This window comes from Tachypleus tridentatus, chromosome 2 (assembly GCF_004210375.1).
Source record: "Tachypleus tridentatus isolate NWPU-2018 chromosome 2, ASM421037v1, whole genome shotgun sequence".
Lineage (NCBI taxonomy): Eukaryota > Metazoa > Arthropoda > Merostomata > Xiphosura > Limulidae > Tachypleus > Tachypleus tridentatus.
The window spans coordinates 105,918,961-105,938,828 of NC_134826.1; the positions used below are offsets into that span (position 1 = coordinate 105,918,961).

At 32.8% G+C, this 19,868-nt stretch overlaps 1 protein-coding gene across 1 annotated transcript in view; it reads right to left on the bottom strand.

The window, feature by feature from the left end:
* LOC143245577 (homeobox protein cut-like 1) overlaps window positions 1–19,868 on the bottom strand; it is a 208,135-nt gene that overhangs the window by 30,708 nt on the left and 157,559 nt on the right. The window contains exons 9-16 of the mRNA XM_076491935.1: window positions 17,211–17,381; window positions 16,004–16,078; window positions 15,695–15,801; window positions 14,380–14,552; window positions 12,816–13,352; window positions 5,451–6,466; window positions 4,635–4,902; window positions 2,893–3,086 (exon numbers count right to left, since the gene is read on the bottom strand). Coding sequence (XP_076348050.1) covers window positions 2,893–3,086; window positions 4,635–4,902; window positions 5,451–6,466; window positions 12,816–13,352; window positions 14,380–14,552; window positions 15,695–15,801; window positions 16,004–16,078; window positions 17,211–17,381 — 2,541 coding nt within the window. The remainder of the gene's footprint in view (window positions 1–2,892; window positions 3,087–4,634; window positions 4,903–5,450; window positions 6,467–12,815; window positions 13,353–14,379; window positions 14,553–15,694; window positions 15,802–16,003; window positions 16,079–17,210; window positions 17,382–19,868) is intronic.

Consider the following 19,868-nt stretch of genomic DNA (forward strand, 5'->3'; position numbering starts at 1 on the left):
TGCTCACTCCAAGTCGACTGCTAGCTGGCATAGAGCCAAGCCTTGAATACAGGACCATAGTTTATGTGTGGAACAGTCACAGAAGTGATAGTACCAGAGCAGACAGATCTAGCTGCTGTGTTGGCGAGCTCATTCCCGCAAATGCCTGGTATCTGGAAAAACTGGATGGAAGTAGATGTTAAAGAGAAATGGGCCAGTCGATTTTGAATATCGATGAGAACAGGGTGTGAACTAACGTGAAGCGATTCCAGGGCCAGTAGAGAACTAAGCGTGTCAGTATAAATAGTTCAGTTTGAGTACTGCTTAACTTCTATGTCATCCAGGGCAAGAGAAATGGCATACAGTTCAGCAGTGAAGATAGAAGCTGTAGAGGGGATTCTGTGCACAACCACTGAACTGCAACAAACCATGGCAGAGCCCACAGAGTCACCTGATTTTGAACCATCCATATAAACAGGAATGGAAAGATGGTTCAAAAGATGTTCAGCAAATAAAAGATGGCACTTCCAATTGGGAGTATGTGCTTTTCTCAGATGACTTAAAGAAATGTCACATTTGGGAACTGTAATAAGCCATGGGAAGGGCTGACCAGTAAATACAGCAATGTTATCCAATGACAGACCCAATTTATCCATGTGCGCCTGGATACGAAAGCCAAAAGGAACAATGGCAGACAGTCTGTTGTGAAACCTATGGCCCACCGAGGAAGAAAAACACAACACCAGGTGGGATGCTTTGGTAAGGAACAAAGGTTTTGAAGCATATAGTAAAAACAACTGCAATAAGCAAAGGTGCAAAGAAGGTTCATGAGACTCTTTGTATAAGCTCTGAACTGGGGAAGTGCAGAAAGCCCCAGTGCAGAGCCAAAGTCCTTGATGATGAATGGGGTCCAGCATCTTTAAGGCCAAGGTCCTGGCAGAGCCATAAACCAGTGATCTATAGTCGAGTTTTGATCGAATAAGAGCACAATATATCTTTAGCATAAAACATCAATCCACTCCCCAAGTGGTGGTAGATAGGAGACGGAGGATGTTCAGTGCTCTTGTACATTTGACCCATAGCTGCTTGATGTGTGGTATAAAGGTCAGCTTACGGTCAACGATAAGCCCCAAGAACTTGGTCTCAGGGACAACTGGCAGCAAAACTTCACCAACACGGAGTTCAGGATCAGGGTGAATACCCTGTTGGGGGCAAAAGTGCATGCAAACGGTTTTAGAGAGAGAGAGAAATTAAAGTCGTTTGCTGTGGTCAACTTCAGTAAATGATTGAGGGCAGTCTGTAGCTGCCGCTTAACATACCTCATGTTCGATGACTGACATGAGATGTGAAAGTCGTCGACATAGAGCTCGTTTACAACAGTAAGAGGGAGTTGTTCAGTGATGGTATTAATCTTTATACTGAAAAGTGGACACTCAAAACACAGCCCTGAGTTCCTGTAGAAAAGAAAGAGAGAGTGTGTCGAACCCACATGAACTTGGAATCTCCTGTCCATAAAAAGATTTTTGATAAAAATTTTCAAATGACCATGTAACCGATATATATGGAGGTCTTGCAAAATGCCATTTCTCCATGCTGTATCATGAGCCTTCTCAATGTCTAAGAATATTGATACAAGACATTGTTGTTTGAGAAAGGCTTCTCTTATTGACGTTTGAAGTTGAATCAGGTGGTCCATGGTGGAGCACTGTCGTCGGAAGCCATATTGGGTGAGAGAGGGGAGGTTGATTGATTCGAGCAACCAAGCAAGACGAGCATTAACCATCCTCTCTAAAGTTTTCCAGAGACAGCTCGTCAAAGCAATTGGATGGTAGTTTGAAGGAATCTTAGGATGGCATGAAAACTACTACAAGAGTTTTATAGCTCACTACTAGTAAGAAATTATTCTATTAATATATTTAAAACCATAATAAATGTTATATAGTTTAACATAAAATGGGGTTTAAAACATATATAGAGCTTTAAGATAAAAAAAATGAAAAGTTTGAAATTGTTAAATGGGTCTCATTAGAGGAAGCCTTACTTTAAAAACTGAAGAGTATTCTGGAAGATACAAAACTGTTATTTATGCTTTTATATATGTACATCCTTATTTATTTGTTTTAAACTAACAGTAATAAAGAGTTTTTATAATATTTTAAATGACATTTTGATATTTTTTCATTCATTTTTATTAATTACTTTTCAGAGCAAAACATATTTGATTCCTTGTATGTATGTGTGTGAATACACACACATAGAAGAGAACCAGATTTAATTTTTCTTTTCCTTTTTTAATATTATTGATCTTTTTCTAAAATATAAAACCTAAGCATGTTTACACATATATAATTACTTAATAAGCCTTAACTTTTCCTTTGTTAAATATTATTGATTTTTTTAAATACAAATATAAAAGGCTTAGATATGTATATAATAAGTTAAGGAATTTTATTTTTTTCTTTTCTTTTATATTATTGAATTTTTTTCTGAAATGTCAACATAGGCAGATTTAGATATATAAAATGCAATGTACTGAACCATTATATCAATAAAATGAATCATCTAATTCCAAAAATACACTTTAGATTCAACAAGAAACAATCCTAAAATACATAGTAAGAAAAGAAGCTAGACTTGTTTAACTACAGTTAAGATTTACATATTCATAGAAATGATGCAATTATCTTAGGACAAAAAATTTAAATTTCACCAGGAAATTTCATTCTATTCTCAAGTGGCTAGGTAATTTCTGGAATTATGGTTATGCCAGGACACATTTATTGGAATGTTATTATCAACAGAATTAAAGATACAAACATTGTCTAAGTGATTAATTTTACAGTAACAAGGAAATTCTCAGAATAAGATTTCTACTACTTGTATTAAATGATACAAAAGACATTGACATCTCACCTTCTGACCTATGTTATGGGTCATAAGTGTGTCTTTTATCTTGGATGTGATGTTCTGTGTATCCAAATCAGAGGTTTGTGCAGCTATTTCATACACAGATGAGTACAAGCATGACAAGGACTGTGGACTGTGGCATTGTTTCTTGAAGCTATCTGGTACATATTCTGGAGTGGAAGGGGAAGACTCCAGCAAATCTGTGGATGGAGAAAAGTTGTTGTCAAGAAAAGTTTTGCTTCTATCAAAAGGCTAGAATGTGATTTTACTGATTTTGTAGACTGACTGAACATTTTTACAAAGGCTGCTGAAATAAAAATTTTCAATTCAAAAAGAAGTTCTTTTTGTCAGGAAAAAAAGCAACCAAATTGAAAAGACTATTCTGTACTGCCCAATTTTTATGTATGTTTTTTTTAAGTAAATGCTACTATTGAAAATATAAAAATGTACACATTTCTAAATGTATTTACCCTACTCTACCCCTGAGGCTCAGCACATGTCTGAAGGTTAATAATGCCAAAAACTGGGTTTTGATACCCATGGTAAAAACAGTATTGATAGCCAATTGTGTATTTTTGTGCTTGAAAAAACAAACAAAATAGATTTATACTTTACCAAGAACTTTAATCTTTAACTAGAAATCAGAAAATGACATAATATTCTCAAAGTTTTGATAAGGAAAGGGCATGACATTTAACTGAGTTGATTCAAAACTTTCAAATGTAAAGGTGAAAGAATTTATACATAGCACATCAGTATCTTACTTTTTGACCTATGTTATAGATCACAACTGTTATATTTTGTCCTGGATGTAATATTTCACCTCTACTACTGAAAATGCTGAGCTAACCCAGTAAAATGTGGCATTTTTTGTTTATAAACGTTTTGAGAATATTACGCCATATTCATAATTTTAGTTAAAATAAATCTCAAGATACCTCAGTAAAATGCATATAATTAAAAAAAATTATTTTTAAAATTATAATTGTGAAATGTACAAAGTGTGTGGAATTTATTTTAACACTGTTTACTTATATTTCTGAACCACTGCTGTGATGGTTATTAGAATTATAGCAGCTGGCAGAAGTATTTTGAATCTGGAGGGGCATTCTTTCACATTTATAGTAATTTGTTGAAAAGAAATGCCAACTTAAATCCAGCCAGCATGAGTGCTGGGAATTACATCCTGCCTTACATTTTCTAGCTGTACATGCTATTCTACCAACTTTTATGATATTTTTAATGTTCCAGCCTTTAATTTTTTGAAGAAAGGCACTTTGTTACTTTGCAATAAAACAGGAACATATTTTTTTCATTGCCCCCCCTTCCCCATGTCTGTGAAGATACCCTGCAGGACAAAATGAATCTTTCAGAAGTTTCAACAATTCAGAAATAAATTGTAGTAGATTTGTTAACATAATTTCCAGACACCCATCTGTTAAATATGATCATTCTGTGCTGTTATCCGATTATCGATTTGTATAGATTTTAAAAAGTTACTCTTTCACAAATGTAAATTAATTGAGGTCAAAATTTCAAAGTTAACAAGTGGCATAAGAGATACATCAGTAGCTATGGTAAGTTAGTTCTTTAGTTACAGATTATTTTTTCTTTTGAATTATGTAACAAAAAATGAATTACAATTTTACAATGAAACATTTCCAACATTTGCTTTTAGAGAATTTTAAGTTATTTTATTAAAAAAAACAACAGAAAACTAGATAAATAAATAATGTTTACACTCTCACCTGGGGAGTTGCTGGAGTCTCCAAAACCTCCTATATGTAATAACTTTTCCTGAGGGATTTTACACTGGGAAGCTACCAGTTTTTGAATTGCATTTTCATCTTCCAAGAACACTTTCATTCGAATAAAGGGCTCTCGGCCCTTCTGTGTAAGCATGTGCCAAGGTTTAGGTCTTGCCAGCAGGTCAGAAACTGAACCTTGTGACAACCCCAGAACAATTTCTCCAAATAATCTCTGACTTATTGAATACTGATTGAGTTCCTCCTTTACCTGAAAACAATTTACAAAAAATAATTAGGTCTCCTTCCAAGTTATCAACTACTTACTAATTTTTCTTCACCTGAAAATACCTTCTGATTTATCAAATATTGACTTAGATCCTATCTATAAACAATTGTTAAAAGGGAACTAGAACAGTTTCTGACTTATTAACTACTGACTGATTACTTCCTGATGTAAATACTATTGTCAAGGAGGTACGATACATTATGACTTAAGATACTGACTCAATTGCTTCTTTACCAGAAAACTATTATCAAGGAGGAATTAGGACATTTTCTGACAAATCAAATACTGAACTAGCTGCTTCATTACTTGAATACTATTGTCAATAAAGAATTAGGAAACACTTTTATTATCAGATACTATCCCAGCTGCTGTTTCATCTGAAAATTATGAGATAATTTGAAAATTGTTATTCTTTTCTCTATTACAATTTTATTTCTTTTTGTAATTTTTTTATAATAAAAACATTAAGATATTTAATTTTGGAGACCTTAATATGTAACAAATTATCTTTTAGCCAAGACAAAACTCACATTTTTCACAATATTTTCAGTATTTAGGTTAATATACTGATCAAACTGTTGCTGAGTTATGGGTGGAAGAACTGCTTTTGTGGGCATCTGTAGTGCACTGGAGGTGTTGGTCATAGATGATTGAGAAAGTAATGAGTTTGTGATGGACTGCATCTGCTGTAAGGGAGATGCTAACATAGTAAGATCATCACCAGCACTAGATATTTCAGTGAGAGACACTGCAGGAGTTGTAGGAAAAGAGGTGTGTTGATGTGAAACTGCTACTTTAATATGGCTGTTTCTAGCCTCTGTTTCTGGTATTACCAAAGAAAAGGCACCCCATTTATGATGACTATCCACATCCAAACTGCTGTTGTTTTTTTTATCATTCTGTCTACTACGTGACTGTACTGTGGCATCAATAGGCATCTGAGGCAGACTACTAGCCAAGCTGATGGCATGAGGGATGAAAGAAGAGGCAGTACCATTTATACAGGCTGTAGTTACACCAAGATGAGCTACATCAGTACTGCCTAAAGGCATAACTTGAGAGAGCTGAGAAAGTTCCTGGTGATAGATACTAAGGGCATGTCTAATCTCTTCTTGTGTGTGTTCATACTGGTCTCTTGGTAAATGGAAACCTTCCTCCACTCTCTGTCCCATAAGTTTAGCAAGCTCCTCTTGGTAGATCTTTGCTACCATCTCCTTGGGTATGTCATCATTATCATATTTTCTAGATCGCCGGATAGTGCCAGACTGTAAATATCCTTTATAGTTATTATTACTGTGTACTGTTCGACTTTCCCCACCTCCTCCTTCAATGCCACCTCCTTCATCTCCCCTCCCTTTTTTCTCTGATCTGGATGCATTGCCATTCTGGGGGGAGTGTCCTGTGCTACCATTATGTAATGGGCTCATCCTTTTATTGTTACTCTCAGAATCAAGCATGGCATTTTGAGCTTCATTTAAAATTTGTGCAATACGTTTCTCTGCTGCTGGATCCTCTTGCTTACTTGACAGAGGTCCAGAATCTTTACCTGGGAATAAAAAAGTGGTGATTATGGTTGGAAACCTGGTTCAGTGAAAAAGCTAAAGTAACTTAGTGGTTTACAAATATGAAAACAGTGGATTTATTGTAAATATAACAAGAAGTCATAAAATTTCATATCCTTAGAAGAACGTAATATCATTTTCACAGCAAAGTTCTCTTTACAGAGCATTATAAGAATCTATAGCTAAAACTTAACAACATACAAGGCTCTACTATGAGATTAGTTTGGGATGTCTTAGAAAAGATGTATGATAAGGTCTTTCAGTTGTTGGAAAGAATTAAAAACCTTTCTCACCATGGAACAATTTTACTCAGACCTTTATGCTGTATATCACTGATGATGGCCTCTTTATCCTAAAAGTATTGTAACAGTCTACTGAAACTTTGAATAAACAGTATTTTACTACTAAACATCTCACTTGCTATATTTGATTTCAATGAGCTCCATATTTTCATTTAATATTTTCCTGTTGTGTCATAAAATATAACAAACTCTGACAATGAACAAGAGACTTGTCAACAGTGGATAAACTGATCCAATAAGAAAAGATGCAGCTGAAATTCTGTATCTCAGAATAGCTGGTATGGGTTTTAATACGTTGATTATTGATAAGGAGAGACCAAAGTTTCAGTCTTCCAAGGTCATCTTCAGGTTGTTCTCTCCTTATCAATAAAAGTGTTAATACCTACACCAGCCGTTCTGACATACATATTTATTTCAAGTGGGCTTCTCATGATCAAGAATTCAAATTCTTGTTTCATGTAACCTTCAGTGGATTATGATAACTCAAAATAAAGCAACAGTAATTATATGAGTAACACTCTCTTTTAGCTTGAAAATATGATTAAATTTTTCAAAATAATATTTGAGACAAAATAAGATACCACATTTGCTGAATAACCTTTAATACATTTTCATTTCATTTTATTTACAGATTCCACAAGGAAAACAAGATAATAATGATCAAAACCCAGTACATAAGATGTTGATGACAAACTTAAGTTGGATCAAAATTCTGCACATAAATAAAACTAAGATTAAAAGTTTGTACATAAGATAATAATGACCAAATCTTTGTACTTAAAACAATAATGATCAAAATCCTATATTTAACACAAAAATCTTGACAACAAAAGCTTTGTTTTATTGATAACAATTTTAATTTGTTTAAAGTTACAGTTTCACTATTATTAAGATTTATAGTTACAAGTTTCTTTGCTTAGCACAACATTAGTTTCAAAGACTTTTATATAACTTTACAGAATCAAAGACCGTGTCCATAACAAGATTACTTAAAGTACAAAAATGTTGTCTATGAATGCAAGAATGTATGAGTGAGTACATGGTCTGCTCTTTCATTCCTATTTCAAGAATTCAGGAAGTCAGACCTTTCTATACCAAGGGTGCTAAAAATATTCCAAAGGTATGTTTCTTAAGTTAAAATTAAGTATGTATTAAGCTCATCCACCACATCTGAAGGCAACCCATTTCAGAGGCCAACTACCTTGTTAAAAAATATAGTTGTTTTAGCTGAAGATGACTTCTTTCCTACAAACATTTATACTTGTGTCCCCTAATCTTACTATTCTCTCCATTTAATATGAAATCAGATTACACTATGTAACACAAATTTTGTTTCTGGAGAGTATGTGTTATTTCTTAATTGCTTATGTTGTAAAAGTACAGAAAATAGCCATTATTCCCTTCAAACTTTGCTTTTGTGTCCTGGATAATGAAATTCAGAAATTAACCTATTTTCTGTGTAAAAATGGCCAAATTTGTACATTTTCATTTACATAAGGTCTGAATAAAACAACATATAAATCGAGATTTACATGTATTTATTACTAAAGTTATACAAAAATGTTTAGAAGTGAGTAGTTTTTCAAGATTTGCGACTGTAATGTAAATAATTTTCACGTATCAGTGCCCAAATATAATCTCCCACCATGTTTTTGTTATACGCTCCTTGGTAGTGGCATTAAAAGTTTAGTATATCTTGGTTACTGCCCAAGAAACCCCAAACCACTGTGACAAAGCTGACCCAAGCTTTTTTTCCTTCCTACTGAGCATCTTGGGGAATTCTGTGCACTCCAGGATCTTCTTTATTTGTGATCCAACAAAGGCAGCAGCTTTGACCTTTGCCTCAGGCAGCTTAGGCAAGAAGTCTCAAAGGTATATAAAGGCTGCAGATTCCTCATCAAGAGCTGTGACAAATTCTTTCATAAGACCCAATTTTATGTGCAATGGTGGAAACACCACCTTCTGGAGGTCCACTAGTGGCTCACACTTGACATTGTGCCTCCTCACAGAGAACTCAGTCCATTGTGACCAGTGCTTCCTGTTGTAGTGCACTGCAGTGCCCCTGCTGTCCAAAAGGCAAAGATAACACGGAAACTTGGTAAAGCCTCCTTGGTGACCCATAAGAAATACTGCCATTCTGAAGTCTCCAATAATCTCCCAGCCATACTCATCATACTTCAAGGCAGATGCTGTCACAGAATACTTTTTTGCTCTTGTCTTGATCAATTAGCCACATACATAGCAGAATGTATCTGGAGAATGCTTACAGCTTCTTCATGCCATTTCTGATCAAATCAGATAAGTCTATGTATTCAGTTAGACAGCTAGCACTAAATAGAAGTGGTGAGTGGTGAGCCCCTGTGTGTATATATATATATATATATATATATTACTATGGAAAGTTCTAGAAATTTCTTGTAAATTCCACAACATTCTAGAAAGTTCTTGAAAAATCTCGTAAGTTCAAAAAATTTCTCTATCAGCTACTCAGCACTGAATCTACCTGGAATGTTCTGGAAAATGGGTAAATTTGAAAACTTCATTACCCAGGTCACAAAAGCAAGCAGAGTTTGGAGAGAAAAATAAGTATTTTCCATTTACTTTAGACATAAGCAATTGAGAAATAACACTTTCTGCACAGGAACAAGAAAAAGTAACAATTTTGTAACACAGTGTTACGTATCAACACTTTAAGTTCCCTTAGAAACCTTAAACACCTCAATAAGATCCTCTCTAACTTCTTTTTTCAAAAGAAAACAAGTTCAGGGGTTCTAACCTATCCTCATATGATAGCCTTTTTATCCAAGGTATCATTCTAGTAGTCCTCTTTTCATCCTTCTCCAACAATTCAATGTTCTTTTTGAGACAAGGAGCCCAAGACTGAACACAATATGTGACCAAATGTGACCTAACCAGTGACCTATACAATAACATTATAGTGTTTTAGACTTGCATTCACTATTTCTGTTCACAGAACTTAAAACCACATTTGTCCTGCTACTCGTAAAATTGCTTGAATGGGTTAAGAAATTGATTAACTAGAAAAAACAATATATTTTTCTTCCACAATACTGTTAATGTTATTCCCAGTAGAATTATACTTATAATTCATATTGTGATATCAACATGCATTATAATGCATTTATCATAATTAAAAGCCATCTGTTATTTATTCCCTCAAAACACTGAAACAAAAATACCCACAATCTAATATGTTAAAAATCTAAATATATAAACAGCAAAATGAAATGAATCTACAAAAAAAAAAAACAAGGAAAACAACATCCAGATTACATTTAGGTTGATCAAGATTCTGGCACTTGCTCTTCAGGTTTGATATGTTTGTATAATCTTTACTTATTAGCAAAGAAGTAGAAATAGCTTTACCATAAATTAGTGCCTCTGTCAACCATTGTAACTAAGCAGAAACTGTGACTTTATCAACAATCTTCTACTTCAGTTATCTGATAGTTTTCTATGCATGCTTTTGTGATGTTAAAAAATTTTAAAAACAAATGCAAAGGACTGAATGACAGTTTTCTAAAACAAAGTTACCATACTGAGCAGTCTGTACCTCTTCAAATACAGAAGCACTCTTATTGGTTGTGAGGGAAAATATATTGTTTAATGAAACTGCACAATACAATTGAAATAAAAAAGAAAAGTTCCAAGACTTAACATCAATAATAACTATATAATAATGCAAACATCTAGTTCTTGCACTTATGTCTTTATAAGCTTAAAATTCAACACTATTTTAACATGTTTATACACACATATAGACAGACAATAGAAGAATACTGTTGGACTTCAGTTCAGAAAATGGATCCAAATGTTGCCAGAATAAAAAAACAATAGTCCATTACTTTAACTAGAGTCTGTGAACCTAAATTTTGTTACATGTATCAGCTACAAATTTATGTTCTGGTGTCTGTGAGCAATATGTAAGGTGTGGTTTAGCCTTTATGTGCAAAAAAGTTTGAAATACATGCAATAAAATTAAAGGAAAAAAAACTGCACAACATCTGACCAACAGCTGATAAGTCTCTTGTCATGGATGTAGATAAAATAAACCAGAACACTACCAACATATTCTTAAAAAAATAGCTGATTTCGGAAAACAGTGTTATTGTTAACTGTAATAAAATCTTAAAAGATTAGTGTTGTTTAGTTTCCAACAAGTTTACTAAAACCACCAGTAAAAGAAAAAAACATTTTATAGTTTAAATAGGGAATAAATATTCTGATATTTACTTCTGCATATTATCTTCCAAAATTACAAAATAAAGCTTAAATAAACTGCTGTTGTCACATTTCAATATGAAATAAATATATAGCCTCTGAACAGTCAATGAATTTGTAAAAATTCTTAAATTATAACCACTGGTCTTTTAATGCTGTTAGGTTGAGTAAGAATACCATAAAATAGTAATACTGTCTTATCATAATATTAATATTACATTTTTAACTGGAAAAACTCAAAAGTGAAGATAGACTTCTGGACCATAACTTGAACCCAGGACATCTAACTAACAAGGCCATTTGGAGAGATCACATGTACTCTTGGGTAACTTGGTGATTATAGCACTATTCTTGCTAACTAGAAATTTCGGGTTCAAGTTCCATTCCCATAGTTTTTATTCTTTTACGAATTTTTCCAGTTGAATAATTTAACATTAATTATCAAGTATAGTTATAACATTACAAAGTAACATATTAGGAAACTTCTACTAATGCAAACAGCTGTGATAGAAATTTTCAACTTAACTAGCAAGGTTTTGAAACAGAAAATGGGATTCTCCAATGCATGTGTGAGATGTTCAATATACACAGTTTATCTTTAAAGGTTATTAATGACAAACTCTGTATTTATCATGTCTTTGTTGCTAATGAAAATGGAAAAAAATTATTTGACACCACTTTCATTCCTCCTGAAGAAAAGCACGCACCTGGGTTTAAAGCAACAAAACAATAGGCTTAGCCTTCTACCTGAACTAATGCTGAGGGAGATTTTAGATTGAAACCTAGGCTTGTGATGAGAGTAAATATAAAAAAATCAAATTCATTTAATAAATGATATCTAATGTAAAGTGATAACAGTGAATAATAGTTATTAGAAAAAAAAACTGCTTTGAAATAAAACAATCAGTGTAAGGTCTGAAGAAAAACAATGCATGAATGTTTATCTTCTTTAATGTATCTAATTAATACTCTAAAATATGTTTGAAAATTTCTACATCTTGAAAAGTTTTGGTCAGGAAAGCATTCCTCATTATAACATATTGCTATAGGAAACTGATTTTTGTTTAGTATGACTACATTTTCATTTGGCAAAGTATATTTCAGGAAAGCATTAATCACTTTAAATGGGGGTGCTAGTAAATATATTTTATTCTGAATTATTTTAATAAATTTCATTTTCAGATTTCACTAAACAATGAATAGAACAATTAATCTATACCTGGTATTCAAAAACCCAAAACTCAAACTTTTTTGAAACAAAAACCTCTTCATCTGAATGTTTTTGAGTTCTTACAATGTGATTTATACTTCTTACCCAATGTGTTTTTTTGTATCACATTGGTGAGCACCACACATTTCTTACAGAATTAACAACTATGATGATAATCACTGTGGAGAAAATTAACCAATAAACCATTTTAATGACCACTGACCTCTTACATGATTATACATAACATTACAACTAAACAACTGAAAAACAATAATCACCCAAATGTTATCCTACAAGTTTTAGGCTGTAATATCAACAATGACTAAGAAGACTAAAGCCATTTATGATACTACCTTACTTGATAACCTAACCTTTAATAATAAAAAGTAAAGGGTTTAAGTCAAATAATATTATAAGCACTGTTTTGGCAATACTGCCAAGTTTGACTGGTAAAAACCCTTACACAATTACTTATGAAAAAGAAATTTTTATATAAAAATATCACAAAATATGAATCTTTTATATTTATATATATACATACACAAACACATAAAGTAAAAAAATTGTTCAAAAACCCACCTTTTTTGGGCATTAAAGCTTTCAGCATATAAATGCAGGTGTTATCTGAAGTCCATGCATGCATTTTCCTGTAAGATTCTCTTCCTTTTTCAGTCAGTTTTTCCCATGGTTTTGGTTTAGAAAGTAGTTCACTTACAGTACCTTGTGAAAGGCCAAGCACAAACTTGGCAAAAATGCGTTGCCCAATATTATGTGCACTCAACAGTTCCCTCACGCACCGAGCAATGTATAATGTGTTCAGTGTTTCAGCTGCATATTTTTCCAAACATTGACTCAGGCACTCTTGAAGTTTGTCTAAGATTACATAATCACAAGAATCTCTATATTTTGGAAGTTCACTCAGTTTTGTGTCATTCAGGGACTGATGTGCAACTGAGGGACACACATCCTGGTTTAGGGTGGCCACAGGTAGGGGACTACTCTGATCTTCTTTTTTCAGTATATTTGTATAAGTAGATACAATTTTCTCACCTAAGAGAGAGTCAAATTTCTCAACAGTTTGAAGTGGAAGTTGATTTCCCTGATGAGAGAGGGGACCTGCAAGAAAGGTGCAGAAAGAGCCAAATCATGGACAGGTCTGGGTCAAAAGTGAAATGCTCTATCAAAGACAGAGAAAATTTGATAAACTAAGAAAAGAATCTTTCATGTGGTGATATTAATATCAAGGGTAATTTACTACAGGGTAGCTTCCAACACCTTTCTTGAATGTCCTTTTAGTGTAAAATGATGCAACACCTATCTTTTAGGTGTAAAATCAAATGTGTAGTTCTTAGTAATGCAAGGAATTCACACTGGATAACATCACTGTATTCACTGAACAGATAGTGTTGATACACAGTCATAGTTAGAAACAACTGAAGACTTTTGCTATTAAAAACACTGCACATACAAAACATGAAGAACTGTGTAAAAATTTAAAATATTGTTAATATAAATCATTTAAAGTTTCATTTTCTGTTCAACATAATACTCCATTACTCTGAGTAGCAAGCAAAATGGAAAAATAAAAGACAAACATTCTGTCTTGAATTTGAGTTGTCATAATACTTTATTTTCACCTCTTGAGTGTTTTATTATGCCTATAATTCAAAATATAACTTAAGACTGCTTCTTTTGGATCTAGTCAATATAACAAGCTTCACTTATGATGAAGATTTTAAATAGTGTCTATTATTTCAATCACCAGCTTTGAAAAATACATTAAAAAATAACCAATCTACAGTGTAAGAATAAAATGTGAAGCTCCATAAACTTTAATTACTGACAAAACAAGTGAAAAACAAGAGTCACTGTCTTTCCAAATGACAAACTTTATATTTCTGTCAGCAAAAAAAACTTTGTAAATATGATAAAGAACAATAATATAACAGACACATACACTGCTCTATATCATGAATTAGGTGTGTAAAACATAGAAAGAGACGAAATTAGAATTTAACATTTCACTGAATATTGATAAATGTTCATTTAACATCATAAAGAAATGAAAATACTGCATTCCTAGTAAAGACATACTTTAACAATATGAAAACAATCACTAATTTTTTTATTTTTTTCCCCCTACCAGACAAGTCAGTATTAGCTATTTTCAGAGCAGTGTTCTCGAACTGCAAGGTTTTGTTTTTCTCCAAAAGCTGAACTTCAAGAGGCTTTGGAATAGAGTCAGACCCTGATGTGGTGATACCATTATCTTCTTCAACATTTCCATTGTTAGGAAATTCCATAGACTTTAAGATGCTGCAGACAGTAAGTTAAAGATGTTTCAACTACTCTTAATTATAGAACAAAGTTTAAACAAAAATGGGCACACATTATTCATCATTGCTAATGTGACAGAAGGGTTTGTCCAGGGGAAGGATGTTAAACAGCAATCCAGATGTTTTTTAAAAGTCCAAAGGTCTACTATGTTTAAACTTTTATTAAACAAATGCTTAACTTGCCTACAACCCTCTACTGCTAAATTAACCACAAATTTAAGAACATGTTAAACTAGTATTTATTTGTGGTTACATCAGAATCATTTGTTTGTTAACTAGTAATCATGCAAAGTTACTCGAGAGATACTTATGCCACCAGTACCTAATTTTGAAATGATAGAATAGAGGGAAACAGCTAATCTACACCAATTCTTGGACTATTTTTATAACAATTAGTGTGATTGGTTGTCACCTTATAACACATCCACAGCTGAAAGGGTGAGCAGGATAAGCAACAGGTTTTGATCATGTGATCCCACAGATTGAGAATTAAACACCATATTCACCATACTGAAATTGAATATGAACTTGTAATGTCCAATTTAAAAGCATGTTAGACACCAGTATTCATTACTGCTGACACTGGAACTAAATACTGATTTCTGATTACAATTTATGGACAAACTAGACACTATTGTTCATTTCTAGTAATATTGGAACTGAATAGCAAAATGTAAGGACCCACTAGTACTTATTACTAATACGATTAGGATTGAATGCTAAACTTTAATCAGAAATTTAAGGATACACTAGATGCTAGTGTGTCCCTTACTACTAACATCAGAAGTGAATACCAAACTTCAACCAGAAATGTTAAGCCACAACAGGCACAAGTGTTCATTATTTTTACTAACAGAATGAAATACTAAACTTTAATCAGAAATTTAAGGACACATTAGATACTATTATTCATTAGTAATAACAATGGAACTGAATATTTAAATTTCATCACAAACTTAATGAAACACCAATACTTATTAGGAAAACTGATATAAACACCGTAGATCCTCCTGTCAACAATAATCAGTAACTCAGGAAATGAAAAATAAAAGTCAAACAAATTAAGCATTTCTTTTCAAAATTAATATTATAAAGTAAGCCACAAGAAAAAATGTTCACTACCTCAGTTCTTTCTTGATTTCTTTATAATCTTTCTGCTGAGTAAGCTTTTCTTCTAGTTCATGAATGGTCTGATTTTTATCAACTAATAATTCTTCAAGATAAGCAATCTGCAGATGTTTCAAAAACTTATTATCACACACAGTAGGTTAGTTTCTCAGTCAGGTATCAATTCTGTATTCTTATATTTTTATTTGAAATAATTTAATTGTACATTTTCAAATTTCAGTTCATTATTTTATTTTCTACAGAAATAATTTTCACTTGGTTAAAGTGATGGAGATGTAAGGTGGTATCAAAAAAATTACTCACTTGTGAGGCACTAGCTTGTTTCAAGTTACTGACAGTAGACTGCAAACTCTGTATGTCATTCATAAGCTGGGAAATCTGTCAAAATAATTAAAAGGTAGAGCATGAATGAACTTCATAATCAAGATATGAATGCTAAACATACTTCAGTGGTAAAGATAAAAATAATATTTCTTTCAAAATATCTTGTCAATTTTTTTTTCTCAAACAATATTTTCTTATTCAGCTAGGAAATAGACTACAAGATTTCCACTTTAACAAAAGTATCTCAATTTTATTCAGATAAAAAATCACAGAATTCTAAGTTTCAAGTGCAAGAGAACAATCTTCACATGTACTACACTTCTAATGTAATAGAAGATATTTTATTAACTTCCTCAAAACTATCTTCTACTGTGCTGGACTTCTTTCTAGAATAGTAAATGATACCATAACACATCCTGAAAACTATCTTCTAGCACTGTAGACAATAAAGTGATACATCTTAAAAGCTATCTGAACTTTCTCTAGTATGGTTGACTATTCTGTGGTACTTCTGGAGAATTGTCTTCTGATGTACTGGACAATAATATGACACTATTTAAGAAAACACTGTAAACTATCTTTAGAGGTGCTGGACAATAATGTGAAACTTCCTGTGAACAAACTCTAGAATACTGGAGAATTGTGACTTTTTGAGGAAAATCTTCTACTTTAATGAAGAATTTTGTGACCTTACTGGGGATCATAATGATTCTATGATACTACTTACTGATTTTTTGTAACATAATATAAAATTCATTTTTACTAAACCCATAAATTCTCCAGAAATGCATTACAACTGCATATTCAACTTTGACATTTTACAGAGAGCTACTAGACAAAGCCACCTTCTACAACACTGTTTTAGAGAAAACCACACTAGGCTACCTTTTGTGTCTGCTGTGGAGAATCGAAACTCAGAATTTGGTTCTAAATCTGTCTACTACTATCCCATCAAGCAACCCACAATACTTATTCATATTAACACATTCAGGTTAAATGGATTATGTAAAATCATTATTAACAGAACAGTTTAAACACATTTAAGAAAAAATGAAAAGACTAGTCTTTATGTGGCAAAAAATTCTGTAAAGTTTTCCATACTCTTGTAAACAAGTACTGCTTTAAACTGTTATGTAAAGTGAGATTAACTCCATGAAATACAATGCCACCTAATAGTGCTAATTACCTCTTTTTCTTTAGCAGCTAGTTCAACCTCTAGAGATGATCGGCTAATTACCTCAACAGCATCCTCCATATCTGGAGCTTTCTGGATCTGTTCAACTAATTGAAGAGACTGTTTAGCAGCTGCCAGTCTTTCCTTCAATGTAGACACTTCTTTCTCTGCTAATGTTGCCTTCTATCCAGAGAAAATATACATATGTTACAAGATGGTCTTCATCACATTAATATAAAAATTAGTTATTTAACAACAGCTAGTAAGTTCCATACATTTATCTATTTAACTCTGAAGTAAGATACTTATTAGGTAATTAAATAAATAATGTACATATTACAAACATTAATCAATCTACAGTACTCTTATAACTATACTCTCCCAAAAGTTTAATATAGGACTGGGAGAATGCAGACAAGACTCAGAAACTGCCTATATCGACTGAAAGATTGATAGAATGCAGACAAGATTTAGTGGGTTCTCTATGTTGTTTAAAGGATTGAGAAAAGGTACACAAAATTTTAGAATTACCTATATCATTTAAATGGTTGATAACAGGTGAACAAGATTCAGGAACTGTTTAAGTCATTTGAAATATTAATGGGCTGTCAGTGGGCTGACAAGATTTAGTAGGTTTGCTACACCATTTAAAGAGTTGACAGTATGTCATTTACAGCATTGAAAGAAGGCAGAAAGTATTCAGTGTGTTGGCTATACTATTTAACCCTTAAACAGCAGGCATGTTGTAGGTAGCAGCATCAACTGATAATAGCTGCCGTTTAAAGGTTAAAGGATTGACAGTAGTCGGTAGACAAGATTCAAAACTGCATATACATTTCAAGGGTTGACAGCAGGCAAACAATATTTAGTATGTTGATTATGCCATTTAAAGGGTCAAAAGAAGGCAAACAAATTTCAGTGAAGCAGTTGCACCATTTAAAGTGCTGACAGAAAGCAAATAAGATTTGGAAACTGTCTATGTCATTTAAAGGGTTGACAGTAGACAGACAAAAGTCAATGGTTTGACAATATAGTTTAAAGAGTAGAAGGACAAGATTCAAAAACTGTGTATATTATTTAAAGAGTTGACAATAGGCAGAAAAGATTCATGAATTGTCTGTGCATTTAAGGGATTGACAGTATGCAGATAAGACTGAGGAATTCTCTATGCTGTTCAAAGGGGTAGAAGGTGAGAAAAGATTTAGTGAGCTGGCTACAACATATAAAAGACTGATAGAAAACAGATGAGATTCAGTGGGATGGCTATGTCATTTAAAACCATGTATGAAATTATTCGTAGCAGTTATTGAAAGAAATATTTTTTTCTTTTATATCATTTAAAAGGCTGAAAGTAGGTGGACTAAATTTGGTTGGTTGGCATTGCCATTTAAAGTGTTTACGGAAGGCAGACAAGATTCAGTGGATTAGCTATGTCCTTTAAAAGAATGGCTTGCACTAATTCAAAAACCAAAATCCTCTCCATCAATTAGGTTGATGTTTCTACAGTAAAAATGAAACAAAACTCACCACTAAAAGAGGTTTATTTGAAGAACAAAATGTTTGAAAAAAATACAAAGTTAGGGTGACTTATAATAAAGGATCATCCAAGGCAAGAAATATTTGTTAAATAAGCTTCTATAAAAACTAAGTTTGTTTCATGGCAAATTCTTTCTGAAGGTGTTCTGGCCATGGTTTCTTCTAAGTTTCATACACTATATTAGCTGTAAATAAATAATAAAAAGTTCTAGACAGTGCCACAGATTATAACAACTGATAATAAAACCTCACATCATCACAATTGTGATCAAAATAAATAAATACTTTGTACAAATGAAGATTAGAGAGCAGTAACAGTTTCAGTCCAGCCAAATGATCAAGCTGAGTAATGGGAACTAAGAGCCATATCCTGGTTTTCAGAATAGGTTGTTGTGCTAATCATTTTTAAAGTTCTGCTTGTTCAGAGAAATTAACAACCTTACTGTGCAGTTTATATTAAACAAGATACTTCACTTGGAGAAAAGACTGTATGTGACAAGCACTTTTGTTACACCAAGAAATGATATCCTTTATCTAAGTAGACATAAACAAAGTCATCAGACGAAGGGTAGAGCTAAACTCAGACCCATATGAGCCTAAGCCCAGGCATCAATTTCAATTAGCCCTACCACATCACACTCACTCACGAGTACAGATTTCAGTCCTGCCAAAGTGCCTATACATATGCCCTAGTATTAAAAATTGTTGGCTGAGAGATTGAAGTTTATGGACTCGCTCGACTCTCATCATTAAGATTGTTATAGAAACAACCATAAAGCTCACAGTTTTACTTTTTATAAAGAGTTAGTGACTGAAACTGAAAATTTTTCACTCTTTAAAATTTAGATTTAGTCTTTTAAAAGATCGACACTGAAACATTATCTCTCCCTAAAATCTAAAATAAAAACAAACAAACAAAAAACACTCATACACATATCTGAAAGAGAAAACAAACAGGAACTGATCATCAGTCTTCTTTTCCTGCGAGATTGATAGCTGGAGAGATAATTTAAGATAATTTACATATTTGAATATGTTTGGCCATGTCCTCACAAAGTTGTTAACTAGAAAGTTAAAAGTATAAAAACAGCTGTGTACTGAGAAACAATCAAGCTGTGGGTATTTAATGGCACA